The 14268-nt window shown below is 48.3% G+C and overlaps 1 protein-coding gene across 3 annotated transcripts in view; it reads right to left on the minus strand.

The window, feature by feature from the left end:
- Window positions 1-14268, minus strand: part of CRAT (carnitine O-acetyltransferase) — a 21695-nt gene continuing 7427 nt past the window's right edge. For 2 of the 3 annotated variants that reach the window (XM_032233039.1, XM_032233038.1), the window contains exons 3-14: window positions 13300-13418; window positions 11844-11897; window positions 10981-11146; window positions 8656-8830; window positions 7830-8008; window positions 6863-6963; window positions 5107-5226; window positions 4449-4571; window positions 2801-2936; window positions 2071-2133; window positions 1531-1668; window positions 1-606 (exon numbers count right to left, since the gene is read on the minus strand). In XM_032233039.1, coding sequence (XP_032088930.1) covers window positions 391-606; window positions 1531-1668; window positions 2071-2133; window positions 2801-2936; window positions 4449-4571; window positions 5107-5226; window positions 6863-6963; window positions 7830-8008; window positions 8656-8830; window positions 10981-11146; window positions 11844-11897; window positions 13300-13418 — 1590 coding nt within the window. In that variant the 3' untranslated portion in view covers window positions 1-390. The remainder of the gene's footprint in view (window positions 607-1530; window positions 1669-2070; window positions 2134-2800; window positions 2937-4448; window positions 4572-5106; window positions 5227-6862; window positions 6964-7829; window positions 8009-8655; window positions 8831-10980; window positions 11147-11843; window positions 11898-13299; window positions 13419-14268) is intronic. The other variant, XM_032233040.1, reaches the window with a different exon arrangement.

Consider the following 14268-nt stretch of genomic DNA (forward strand, 5'->3'; position numbering starts at 1 on the left):
GACTTCTATATCCACAGAGAACAACAAGCATTGTGCAAAATCTCGGACCGACCTTCTGAGGAGGCTTTGAGCCAAGACCTTCTCTTTATACCCAGCATCCAACCAAGGAAGGTCCGGATTCCCCTCCATTCAGAAGCCCCCCTCCCCCCAATTCTCCCAGCAAAACCTCTCTAAGGCACAGACTGATGCGGACGGAGGAAAGGAGCAGGGGGAGGAAGACGGGCAAGGCGGCAGGGATCTCCGCTGTCGGGCGCTGTTGGGAGTTCATTTCCATCCCACTAAGTTGGCGCAACCGGGAAAAGCCGTCCGTCGGGGGGAGGAGGGGGGCAGTCCAGGGTGTGGATGAAGCCCCCCCAGAGGTCAGTCATCCGAAGAGGCCGTCCGCCCCTCTTAGAGTTTGGACCTGGGGTTGGACTGGAGCAAGAGCTGCATGTCCAGCAGGGCCTCCTTCAGGTAATGGGCCATCCGAGCGGCGTTGGTTTCGCTGCAGCTGTTGAGGGCCGAGACGGCGATATTGATGTGATCCTCCATGGGGTTGTAGCAAATGCCGTAGCCGTCCGGCACCACCGGGCCGAAGCACATCACACAGTCTGTCTTGGCAGGCACCTGCAGGGAGGAGAGGACATTTTGGCCTAGTGGTTAAGGCACCGGGCTAGGAACCGGGAGACGGGGAGTTCTAGTCCCGCTTTAGGCATGAAAGCCAGGTGGGTAACAGTGCCAATCACCAGGAGACGGGGAGTTCTAGTCTTGCTTTAGGCATGAAAGCCAGCTGGGTAACAGGGCCAATCACCAGGAGACGGTGAGTTCTAGTCCCGCTTTAGGCATGAAAGCCAGGTGGGTAACAGGGCCAATCACCAGGAGACGGTGAGTTCTAGTCCCGCTTTAGGCATGAAAGCCAGGTGGGTAACAGGGCCAATCACCAGGAGACGGTGAGTTCTAGTCCTGCTTTAGGCATGAAAGCCAGGTGGGTAACAGGGCCAATCACCAGGAGACGGTGAGTTCTAGTCCCGCTTTAGGCATGAAAGCCAGGTGGGTATCAGGGCCAATCACCAGGAGACGGTGAGTTCTAGTCCTGCTTTAGGCATGAAAACTGGCTGGGTGACTTTGGGTCAACCCCTCTCTCTCAGCCCAACCTACAGGGTTGTTGTAGTGGGAAAATAGGAGGACACCGTGTTGAGTTGCGTATGTTTGCTGCCTCGAGTTATTTGTAAAAATAATAAAGGCAGGATACAAATAAATTAAACAAACATGGATGGGTGGGTAGATTTAAACGGGGGGTCCTTCCCCCATTCTGGCTTTTTTCCCACCCACTCAAACTGGGGACCCCATTTGCGACCACTTAAACCCGGAGGGGAAAGCTCTGTTATGCTCATAAGCTGAAGACTCTGAAAATTGTTCTGAACATCCCTTCACCACAGCAGAAACCCTCGGGAGAAACGCAACACAAGAGAGGGCTTGGAGGCAGTGCACGGTCGCCCAATAAATCAACAAGGAAAGAAATAACTCCAAAGACCATGATCCACAGCTCACCTGGCTGGTGGAGAGGTTGAAGTGCATGGCCACGGCGTAGGCGGTGTCCATGAAGAGTTCGGGAATGCTCACCAGATCCTCGATCGCTTGCAGCTTCAGGCCCAACAGGTGACGATCAATGGCGTTTCCTCTAATGGCCTACGGGACAGAGAGAGAAGAACATGCAGGGAACATAGCATTATGGGTGTGGGGACGCCCATGCCACCCCCCACCCCACCCCCGCGCTATCCCTGCTTTTGGCATGCAATGGGAAAAAGTTAGCCATCACCGGGCTATGGCGATCCCTGCAGCCTGAAACAGCTGATGGTCGGGAGGCGGATCCAACCGGCGATCAGCTGCTTCTGCTAATCAGGCTGTGCTGCAACTGAAACGGGCTGTTTGCTGTTTGCTACTACAAGGAGGCAAATTCCTGGGAGGCGGATTTTTCTTCTTCTTTTCCTCTTCAAAAGCTAGGTGCACCTTATACTTCGGAGCATCTTATACTCTGAAAAAATCTGGTACTGGTAATTCTAATCTATAATGTAAAATAATAACACCCACCATGTCAGTATAGCTTCGATGCGTTTGGGTGGCTCTTCTCAACAGTTCTGCCTTCTCCTGTCCCTAAGGAAGAAACAGTTGCGAAACACAACCCATAAGAGACTTAGAAAGATGGCGGAGATTTGCAAAATGTTACAAGTACAGGACATCTTCCCATTGTCTTCCTTTCTCTGGGAAACAGGTAGCTATTTCTCCAGTGTGTCAATGGATGGTTAGCAAGGGGCTCATCCCTACCTTTTCCCCGTTTGATAAATTTGGTTAAAGAACACTTTTGCTTTTGTTGTGGCCCATGCCAGTGGCCAGTGGAGCTGGCAGACGATTCGGACAGTGAGGAGGTTGGGGAGGAACCCGGGCCAGTCCTGGAGTCTGGGGAAGGCTCTGATGAGGGCTCTGTGTCGGAGGCAGAGAGGGGGCCAGAGATGAATGCCAGTTCTCAGCTGCCTTCAGCTGGAGCCTGTTCCCAGTGTGCGCATGCGCAGAGTGGCCAGACGAAGGGAAGAGTGAAAGAACAGGGGTGGACTTGGGAGTTAAGGCCACAGATAGACGGTGAATGGCCCCTCCCAGAGGAAATAAATAGAGGAGCGATAGGGGAGTGGAGTTTGCAGGAGACAATTTGTTCCTTCGTTCGTTAGATTCATTTCAGGAGTGTGGAGATCTGTCTGCAGGGGATTATGGGGTCATTAAGAGAGGATGATGGTCATGGGGAAAACATGGATTCCGGGTGGCCTACCTGTATCTTTTCATCACTCATGGACTGTACAAACTTAAGCACGTCCATGGAGGCCGAGCGGATGGTGTCTGTCCGTCCGAGACGAAACATCCGAAGCGAGGCGCTTTCATAAGTGGAGCAAAGCTCCCCATACATCCTAAAAAACACGACAAGGAAAGGAAGCAAAGATGGGTGATGGGAGATGTAGGGCCTCCCCGATCCTAAATTAAAAGTGGTATCCAAAAAGGGAATGAAGCAATTCAAGAAAGTACCAGGGGAATGAAGAGCTCTTGGCCTTGAGGGCAGCCGGGCCACCTCTGAAAACTTCTGCTGGGAGATTGATGCGTTTTCTTTGTTTATAAAAGTTCTTTTCTTTTTCAATTTAAAAATACATACATTCCATTTTTCCTTAAGCAGTGCGTCGTCCGGACACAAATATTTCTGTGTGACATTCTTCCATAGATTATATAATACATTATACAGTTAAACCTTATAAATATCTTCATTTCCTTCTTGACATATCTTCTAATACATGTACAATAATAACATTCATTATAATTATTTCCATCATACTAATGCTAACAGTTATCATTTTATTCTGTCATAATACATTTTCCATTCTTTTATTTCAAGTTTCCTTTTTTGTTCTCTAGCCATTGGTAAAACACCTCCCCTATCATATCATATATAATCAGATGGTTCTTTCTCCTTAATTGCCAATGTTAGTCTATTCATTTCTGCACATTCTAATATTTTTCTAATCACCAAGTAGGAATCTCTTCACTTTTCCAATATTGTGCAGATACAATTCTAGCTGCAGTTACCATATGAATAATTAAATATGTATTCTGTTTATTATAAGTTTCAGATAATATCCCCAACAAAAAATATTTCTGGTTTGGGCTCAATATGTTGTTTTATCATCTTCTCCAACCATATCTTTGTCTTAATCCAACACTTCCTTGAAGTGGTGAAATTCTTATTTTTTTTTACTACCGGTTCTGTGGGCTTGGTGGGTGTGGCAGGGGAAGAATATTGCAAAATCCCCATTCCCTCCCCACTCTGGGTCCAGCCAGTATTTATATCCAGTATTTATCAATTCTCCAGTATTTATCGATTCTCTGAACTACTCAAAATCTCCGCTACCGGTTCTCCAGAACCTGTCAGAACCTGCTGGATTTCACCCCTGCTTCTTTGCTTCTCCAAATGTCTGGAGATTGGTGGGTTTCCTTGGTTGGTTAAGTGCATAAGAAGCTATGATAGCAATAGCAATAGCAGTTAGACTTATATACCGCTTCCTAGGGCTCTCAGCCCTCTCTAAGCGGTTTACAGAGTCAGCATATCGCCCCCAACAACAATCCGGGTCCTCATTTCACCCACCTCGGAAGGATGGAAGGCTAAGTCAACCTTGAGCCGGTGAGATTAGAACCGCCGAACTGCAGATAACAGTCAGCTGAAGTGGCCTGCAGTACTGCACTCTAACCATTGTGCCACCTCGGCTCTTGGGCCCTGCTGGATTAGACCTGGATTGGTTCTTACAGAAATCCACCAGTTTCCCAGTAGGTGGGAGGAGGAGGAAGAGGAAGGAGGAGCAACCTTTATCCTCAAAACAATTGAAACCCACCAGAATAATGAAGAAAAGCCCCCCCCCTCCAGGCTCCCCGTTTACCTGTAATAAGCCAACTGCAAAGCGATTTGGATGAAAGCATCCGGACTGATTTTCTCCGATTTGGGGAAATTTTTCCCAAACTGATGGAAGACGGTCACTTTGATATCCAGATCTTGCACCATGCTGCAGAAGAAGGACGGGAAGCGGATCAGACAAGGATCCTTCACAAGTAACCCTCGACTTACGACCCATCGAAACCGGAACGTCAAACTTAGATGAATGGTTGTAAGTTGAGGACTACCTGTATGTCAGGGTTCCAAGTAACGCCCCCAACGAAATAAAACTCCCACGCTTGAGTTTCCTCAAAGTTCCACTTTATTAGAGATGTCATGTTGGCACATCTGGGGAAACCCGGATCTGAAAGCTTCCAGGTTGCCCCCACCCAGCTGAAAGATCAAGATCCACCCCCACAGGGTCCACCCCATGGTCCAATCTCCCACTGCCACGAAGACAGATTCCTCCCATCCAGTTCCAGCCAAGTGACGTGCAAAGATGACCTTGAGTTTCCAAAAGAATGTTGTTATGGCTACGTATCTCAATTCCATAGAATCCCCCTTCCCATTTTTTCCCACAAAAGGTAAGTTTTACCAAAAAGGAAAGATGGCTTTCGGGCATAACCCTGTACTGACTTTGGACTGATGTGATGAAGCTTACTCACATGTTAAGGTTCTGTTTGGCGTGTTCAATGTCGTTCTTGATTTCCGGGGTGATGTTAAACCGTAGTTTCTTTGGCATCGGTAACGGCACCATGGGAGACCTTACAAGCTGTGGCTTCTTTCTACCAAAAGCAGCGAGGACATAGTTGAAGCACAGGAAAGAAACATTATTTTTAAAAAGAGAGAAAATCAGGGCTTCCCTGATTCTTCAATTAGAAACACGCGCTGAAAAGACAAGCGGATATTGACTGAAGAGTGAACACCGCCCAACGTAGTGGATTATAGCAATAGCAATAGCAGTTAGACTTATATACCGCTTCCTAGGGCTTTCAGCCCTCTCTAAGCGGTTTACAGAGAGTCAGCATATATCGCCCCCAACAACAATCCGGGTCCTCATTTTACCCACCTCGGAAGGATGGAAGGCTGAGTCAACCCGGAGCCGGTGAGATTTGAACCGCTGACCTGCTGATCTAGCAGTAGCCTGCAGTGCTGCATTTAACCACTGCGCCACCTTGGCTCTTGGATTATGTGAAGACCCTCCTGGATCGGTTGCCAGAAGGGGGGAAAAAATAAAGCTATTTGAAAGCCAAGCTGCCTTAGTGTTCTGGCCCATGCCAGTGGCCAGCAGAGCTGGCAGCAGAGTCGCAGAATGAGGAGGGTTGGGGAGGAAGATGGGCCAGTCCTGGTGTCTGGGGAGGGCTCTGGGGAGGGCTCTGTGTCGGAGGCAGAGAGGGGGCCAGGGCCGTCTGACAGTTATCAGCTGCCTTCAGAGTCAGACCTCAGTGGGGCAGAAGAACAGCTGGAGCCTCTTCCCAGTGTGTGCATGTGCAGAGTGGCCAGACAAAGGGAAGAGCTAAAGAACAGGAGTTGACTTGGGAGGAAGGCCACAGGTGGAGGATGAATAGCAATAGCAATTAGACTTATATACTGCTTCATAGGGCTTTCAGCCCTCTCTAAGCGGTTTACAGAGTCAGCATATCGCCCCCACACAGTCTGCGTCCTCATTTCACCCACCTCGGAAGGATGGAAGGCTGAGTTGACCCGGAGCCGGTGAGATTTGAACAGCCGAACTGCAGATAACAGTCAGCTGAAGTAGCCTGCAGTATTGCACCCTAACCACTGCACCACCTCGGCTCTTATCTATCTATCTATCTATCTATCTATCTATCTATCTATCTATCTATCTATCTATCTATCAATCAATCATCCATCCATCCATCCATCCATCCATCCATCCATCCATCCATCCATGCATTATATCTGTTTATCATCTGTCTGTCTGTCTGTCTATCTCTCTCTCTCTCTCTCTCTCTCTCTCTCTCTCTCTCTATCATCTATCTAGCAATAGCAATAGCAAAGCAATAGCAGTTAGACTTATATACCGCTTCATAGGGCTTTCAGCCCTCTCTAAGCGGTTTACAGAGTCAGCATATTGCCCCCAACAACAATCCGGGTCCTCATTTTACCCACCTCGGAAGGATGGAAGGCTGAGTCAACCCTGAGCCGGTGAGATTTGAACAGCCGAACTGCAGATAGCAGTCAGCTGAAGTGGCCTGCAGTACTGCACCCTAACCACTGCGCCACCTCGGCCCCTTCCAAGCTAGATAAGGTCTGTGGTCCTAAATATTCCTTTGAAAGGCTGTTTGCCAGGCCTTGGCTGAAGGAGAGGAATCCACATTCGTTTCACAAAAGGGGTTCTGTCGGGACCAGGACTCTGCCTCCTGCTTTTTTGGGGGGCGCCCAGGTTAGGACACTTACGTGTATTCCACAATATGATCCAACAGAGCCACAATGGGGGGGCCCTCGGACGGTGCGTGTTCGTAGACCAACCCGCAGGATCCGTCTTCCGCCACAATGAACTGCAAGGAGAAACCCAGATGAAATTGGGCCTGGCTGCGTCGGCTCCGTTGCTGAGTTTTCTTTCCTTCCTGATATTTTACTCTTCCTTAAAATCCTAGGACTGTAAGGGACCCCCGGAGGTCTTCTAGTCCAACCCACCCCTGCTCCAACAGGAGACCTTACGCCATTCCAGAGAAATGGCTGTCAATCTCTTCTTAAAGGCCTCCAACGATGGAGCATCCACAACTTCCAGTGGCAAGCTGTTCCGCTGGTTATTTGTTCTAACCAGTGTTTCTCAACCTTGGCAACTTGAAGATGTCCGGACTTCAACTCCCAGAATTCCCCAGCCAGCGAATGCTGGCTGGGGAATTCTGGGACTTGAAGTCCAGGCATCTTCAAGTTGCCAAGGTTGAGAAACACTGGTTCTAACTCTCAGGAAATGTCTCCTCAGTTCTAGGTTGCTTCTCTCCTTGATTAGTTTCCACCCATTGCTTCTTGTCCTGCCCTTGGGTGCCTTGGAGAATAGCTTGACTCCCTCTTCTTTGGGGCAGCCCCTCAAATATTGGAACATGCTATCGTGTCTCCCCTGGTCCTTCTTTTCATTAGATTAGACTTAGCACTTGATCGGAAAAGCCTCCTGCATTTTCCTCCAAGGCTGGCATTGAAAAGCCATCGCACTGAAATCGACAGAATTCTGGCTTCCTAAAATTGGGTGGAGGCTGGACGGACACCCCAGCTGTCAACGCAAACTTGAAACATCTGGGAAAGGGACGCACTCTGAGGAAAGTTGGCATTGTGGCCAGGAAATTCCACCCAGCCCCCTGTGTGTCAGAAACCTTGCGTCGGAGGCAAAGGTGGGGGGAAGGCCTACTCCACGCCAATTTACCTGCAGGGTCTTGTCGAACCAGCGGTTTCCACTATTCCATCGGCTTCCTCCACCGTGTAACATCTGGGCAGCCACCCGGCTCTTATAGACGTCGTCTGAGACCCGGGGAATCGGGGCGTCCAAGCAGACGGTGAAAATGCTCTTTTCGATCGTGCGGACGGATTCCTTGTTGGTCTTGTCTGGAAAGGAAGGAGACGCTACATCAACACAGACACACACAGAATCACAAGTGTTCAAAGGGACGCCAGAGGTCTTCTAGTCCAACCCCCTGTTCAAGCAGAAGACCCTTTACTGTCTCACTCAAAGGGTTGTCTAGTCTCTTCTTAAAAAGGGGAGGAGCACCCACAATTTCTGAAGTTTCTCTTTAGTTCTCCTACATAGAACATAGAATAAGGGTTGAAAGGGTTGAAAGGGACCTTGGTGGTCTTCTAGTCCAACCCTTGTTCAAGAGGAAGAGTTTATACCACTCTGGCTCAATGGCTATCTAATATCTTCTTAAAAACTTCCAGTGTTGGGGCATTCACAACTTCTGGAGGCAAATTCTGTTCCACTGATTAATTGTTCTCACTGTCATTTCTCCTCAGTTCTAAGTTGCTTCTCTCCTTGATTAGTTTCCACCCATTGCTTCTTGTCCTGCCTTCAGGTGCTTTGGAGAATAGTTTGACTCCCTCTCCTTTGGGGCAGCCCCTGAGATATTGGAAGACTGCTATCATGTCTCCCCTTCTTTTCATTAAATTAGACACACCCAGTTCCTTCAATCATTCATGACAAGCAATGGAGAGTAACCCATGTGGGGCCTCCCTGGGAGTAAGGGATGGGGGTTGACCTTTGATGAGGTTGTTATAGGCTTTGGCCCAAGTGTTGCGATGATTGCTTGTTAAAATCCCAATGGGCTCCTTGTTGGTTTGAAGGGACGTATTCCAAATCTTTTCCAGCTGAATAAAAATCTGGTCGGTGGTTAGGGGGCTCCCGTCGCTGCGGTAAACATCCAGCTGAAAGAACTGGAAAAAAAGGAGAAGCGGAAAATTGTCATCTATTAAATTTACATGGCAAATAAATACGCAACTTATTTGTCTCCGGTTTTATTTAAGGAAGCAGGTGAAGAATGGTACAAAAACCCAGAGTTTTCTTGCAGTCATTTCATAACCCAACTGGGTAACATCATCAGTGCTAGAGGGGAGCGGTGTTTGCTCTCTGTTTTTATGCAAGTTGCTTGCCCTGTCAGTATTGGTGTGTGTGTGTGTGTGTTTTTCTTGGTAGTTTGTTCACTGCTTGAATATTGGTCTAGGGTTAATCCTGCTTATCTGGGTATTGACTGCTGGCAAAGAGGAGTTTTCTCTTTTCTTTTTGTTTTCATTTGAACGGTGTGTAGACGTGATTCATTCTGTGTGCCCGTTGATGGTTCATCCGTCTAAGGAATTCTCTAGCATTTTGGGACTTAGCTTGATCTGGGATGCTCAGTTTCCCAGTTGAAACCATGGTTAAACCATGGTGGGGGGGAGGGAGGGATATATACTATGTGTTAGATTTCAATGTAATGCGACTTCGCATGTATACTCTTTCTCTTTAATTTCTCTGTAAAAACAGGACAAGTTGAGTACATTGACATATAGTGGAAATACACCAAGGGGAGGAGGAGAGGGATAGAAGAAAGATGGGTAGAGATGGCGGGAGAGAGGATGGGAGGGAGGGTGAGAAGGAAGGGAGGGAGTGGATCGGGAGAGAGGAGTGGTAGAGGGGGAGGGGAAGTAGGCTAGAGGGGGATGATGGAGGGAAGATAGAAAGTTGGAGTGGGGTGGAAGAAAGAGGTGTATGGAGAGTGGAAGAGGTATATTGGGTTTCTATTTTTTGGTGTATTGTTGACGAGAGGAATTGCTGTGATTATTGTTTAATGTTGTATGGCCCTGGCTATGCACAGTATATATGTGAGTGTATGAAAATGAAAAAATGGAAAATAAAAACCTTTTCACTAGAAAACCATGGTTAATCTTATATAAACAGGAAACAAACCTTACACTCCCTGACACTGATGTCATTTCCCAGTCGGATAAAGGGACATTTGACTGGTGAAAGAATAAAAGAATGAAGGATGAATGTAGTTGATGTTACCTAATTGGGTCATGAAAAATCTGCATGCAAACCACTCAGCTCAGAGTTACTCTGTATAAACAGGGAGCAAGTCACACCCTCACACCCCACTACTGATGATGTTACCTAGATGGGTCACGAAACGCCGGCAACAAGCAACAGTTCAAAGGACCACCTGCCTGGCTACAACAGTGAGTCTTTATCGATTAGCCCTCGGGGCCACGCCAAGGTGGAAAGTTCCAGAAACAAATCATTACTAAGATTTGACAAAATGGAATTTGATAAAATACGATTGCAAATGGAATTGGAATAAAATACAGTCTAGAACAGTGTTTCTCAACCTAGGCAACTTGAAGATGTCCGGACTTCAACTCCCAGAATTCCCCAGCCAGCGAATGCTGGCTGGGGAATTCTGGGAGTTAAAGTCCGGACATCTTCAAGTTGCCAAGGTTGAGAAACACTGGTTAGAACAAATAACCAGTGGAACAGCTTGCCACTGGAAGTTGTGGATACTCCATCATTGGAGGCCTTTAAGAAGAGATTGACAGCCATTTCTCTGGAATGGCGTAAGGTCTCCTGTTGGAGCAGGAGTGGTTGGACTAGAAGACCTCCGGGAGCATTCGCTGGCTGGGGAATTCTGGGAGTTAAAGTCCAGACATCTTCAAGTTGACAAGGTTGAGAAACACTGGTCTAGAATGAAATTGGAATAGAATGCAATAATTTAGGATATAGAGAAAAATATGATAAGGTTACATTTCGGTGTCATCCTTGCAATCTACCCCAATCAGTCCCACGTATCCCAGATCTCAACCGACCCGTTTTGTTGAAGGACTGTGGCTGTGTTGAATGTTATTTCCTGGTTCTGGCTACACATAAAGAAAGTTGTTTTGATAGGGGGATCCCAAGGGGGGATCCGTTTGGTACATGGACCAAGGTCTCTGCCCCTCACTCCCTTCGACAAGCAACAGCCCAATCGGGCGTGAGCCAGGTCCTCTACCTCTGATGCTCCACAAATGCAGAGACGCAGGGTGTATAGAGTGGCATCTCCCATATACCTGCCTACCTGAAAATTGTGAACCACAGTGATATGAGTGGGAGATTTCTTCCCCTTGGCGTAGTTCACCACCGAATCGTGTTTGGGACCCGGGATGCGGCAGGAGGAGAGGATCTGGTAGTACTGGTTCATGCAGAGAGGCTTCCCACCGAGATATTCCACAGGTAGAGTTTCGCTGGAGAAAAAAGGTGGAAAGAGAGAGCGGTGGAAAACTAGGCGCCTAGTGAGTTGTGGCTGGCGATGGGGGTTAAAGCTCCAAAAATCTGGAGTTTGGAAACAGCTTTTGAAAAGTTTTGGGGCAGCCACAGAGGGTCAGCCTTTGTGGGAAGAGCATCGTGGAGGAAACCAGAGTTTTGACTTTTTGATTAAACCGGAAAACCCCTCCTCAGGTATCGCAAGAGGGGGGAAAGAGATACTTCCAGCCTTGCCGGATTCCGCAAACCCGCTTTTCTTTCTGAGCCGAGGTGGCGCAGTGGTTAGGGTGCAGTACTGCAGGCCACTTCAGCTGACTGTTATCTGCAGTTCGGCGGTTCAAATCTCACTGGCTCAGGGTTGACTCAGCCTTCCATCCTTCCGAGGTGGGTGAAATGAGGACCCAGACTGTGTGGGTGATGTGCTGACTCTGTAAACCGCTTAGAGAGGGCTGAAAGCCCTATGAAGCGGTATATAAGTCTAACTGCTATTGCTATTCTTTTCATTTTCCCCTTTCCCCATTTCCTTTCTGGCCGTTATTGGCGTTTCGTACCCCAAGGTAAGCCTGTGAAAGTAAAAGAGATGGACGGGCAAACAGAGAGGGAGAGAAGGGTTGAACTCTGCCACATTCAAGGACCGTTAAGCCCCCTCGGAGATCGGAAAAAGGCGTCCCAACTCACTTGTCAATCATCGTCTTGAAGTCCAGAGCCCCCTCAATCATCTTGGCCGCAAACCTGCAAAGAGTCCAGAGGAAACAGGTCAGGAGGGGAGGGGGCTTAGCAGAAACCAGGGAGGCTTCTGGTTTCAGGCTGGGGTGGAGGAAGCTACCAAGGTCAGCCGCCCGGAGGGCCTGGAGCCTTCTGCCAAATGGAACAAGGGGCTCTTTGGCTCAAATCTTTGCAGAGGTCAAGGGGGACGAGCATTCGAAGGATGAAGCTGCCACTGTAAATAATATGACCGTCATCATCATGATAGCAGTTTCCCAAAACTTTGGAACAGGTTGCTTCCGGAAGCTCTGGCTGCCCCAACACTGGAGGGTCTCTTGAGCAGGGAGGATGGACTAGAAGACCTCCCAGGTCCCTTCCAACTCCGAGCAGCCCCCTGCTGCCTGAGTGACCTGCTGGGGGAGGGGCCCTAGGTAGACGTGGCGGGGTCCATCTGCAGATTGGAGCCAGGCCAGCCGAGGAAAGGCTGGGCATTGCAGGGGAAGGAAAATTCCTTTTTGATGCACTCACCGTTTGCTCTTCCCTTACATTGGCTGGTATTTTTAAATGCAGGCCAGAAGTGGAGGAAAGGTGAAAGGGGGGCCGGTGGGATAGTGAGGGAAAGGTGACCCCCTCCCCCCCACAACACTGCAAAGCTCAAATATCCCCCCCCCCTCCCCACTCAATCAGGGCAGCCCTGAGAGAGGAATGCTAAAAATACTAGCAGCGATTAGAGGACTGGCAAAAGGAGCAGCGTCCCAAATGCCCCCTCCAAGGAGTAGAAGAGGAGTGGGGGGAAAAGGGAAGGGGGGAAGGAAAGAGGAAGGAGAGGAGGAAAGGAGAAGGCAGAGAAAGGAGATTGAGAAGACGGATTGTTGTTACTGGAAAAAGACGAGAGCTATGGGGTGGCAAGAAAGGGTGTTTTGTATATTTGTTAAGAAGAGGGTGATAAAAGTCAGTCGTTAATAGACAAACGTTAATAGTATTTACAAGACTGTATATTTGTGAATGTATAGGAAAGGAAAAAAATAACCCTGATTTCTTAAAAAAACCCAAAATGCACCCTGCAACGGTGTCGCTTTCCTTCCAGAAGGGTTGACAAAACACACAGGGGATCAAAAGAAGATCACAACTAGAAAAACCACAACAGAACAACAAACTATTCAAAAGAAACCCCAAAAAGACAGAATAAAAACGAATATAATTTGGGAGTGCGGACGTTTAGGTACAGTACGTAAATTTCTTATGTCTGAGTGACTAGTTTACTAGTCAACGGTGACCATAATAAACATTCTTTATTCATCTAATCTTATTCATCTATCTTGTCCCTGGAACCTTGTCTTGGCCCTGTTTGAAAGCTAAAATGTTCCCTTCTTCCGATGGGCCTTTTACAGCAACGAGGCTCAACCACAAGGCTTTAAAGGAGGCTCACCTGAGTTGACCTTGGCGGTCCAGGAAATCCTGTTTGGGCAGCACCACGCCAGGGCTGGAATGGATGACCACAGGCAGCCGATACTCCAGGTAGGCTGTTTTCAGCCACCAGTCTGAAAGCTCGGTTGAGAAAAGAGAGCATGCAATAAGTTGCAGTTTCCCACGGATTGATAAGAATTGTCAGGGTTCCAAATAACATCCACAATTAAATGAAAAGGTTCCTCAAAGTCCCAATTGATGAAGAGAGCCATGTTGGCACATCTGGGACATTAACCCAAATCTGAAAGCTTCCTGGTTTTCTCCACCCAGTTGAAAGTGCAAGATCCTGCCCCCCCACCACACCCACAAGTCCATCCCATGGTCCAATCATCCACTGCCACGAAGACAGATTCCTCCCATCCAGTTCCGGCCAGGTGACGAGACAAAGATGACCTTGGGCTTTCTAAGAAGAATGTTGTTATGGCTACATATCACCCGACTCCTATTTTCCCACAGCCGAAGGTGTGGCAGGCCTGAAGTCCAAAAGAAAAGATGGCTTGCAGGCTCAGGGGTCTTTGGTGGTGGTCTCTGAGCTTTAGTGGTTTTCTTGTGGACGTTTCATTACCAAACTAGGTGATGTCATCAGTCTAGGAGGGAGTGGGGTTTGCAGAGAGGAGGAGGAGGAAGTCAGTGGTGGGATCCTTGATGCTTTCTGAGCCGGGTGATGTTTTATAAAGCGGTAGTGATCTTGATTCTATCCCTCCGTTAATGCAGCCTAGGATTGTGTTGGCTTTTTTGGCTGCTACCGCACACGGCTGGCTCCTATTTAAGGGACTGTAAGGATCCCCCTCAGAGTTTCTGGTTGGAAAGGGTCTCTCAAACCCCAAAGGTGCTTTTCCAAGAGGCAGCTGGACTTTCTTTGTTTCCCCCCCCCCCCTTGAAGAAGTTTCGCTTCTCATCCAAGAAGCTTCTTCAGCTCTGAAGAACTGAA

Source organism: Thamnophis elegans, chromosome 16 (assembly GCF_009769535.1).
Source record: "Thamnophis elegans isolate rThaEle1 chromosome 16, rThaEle1.pri, whole genome shotgun sequence".
NCBI classification, from domain to species: domain Eukaryota; kingdom Metazoa; phylum Chordata; class Lepidosauria; order Squamata; family Colubridae; genus Thamnophis; species Thamnophis elegans.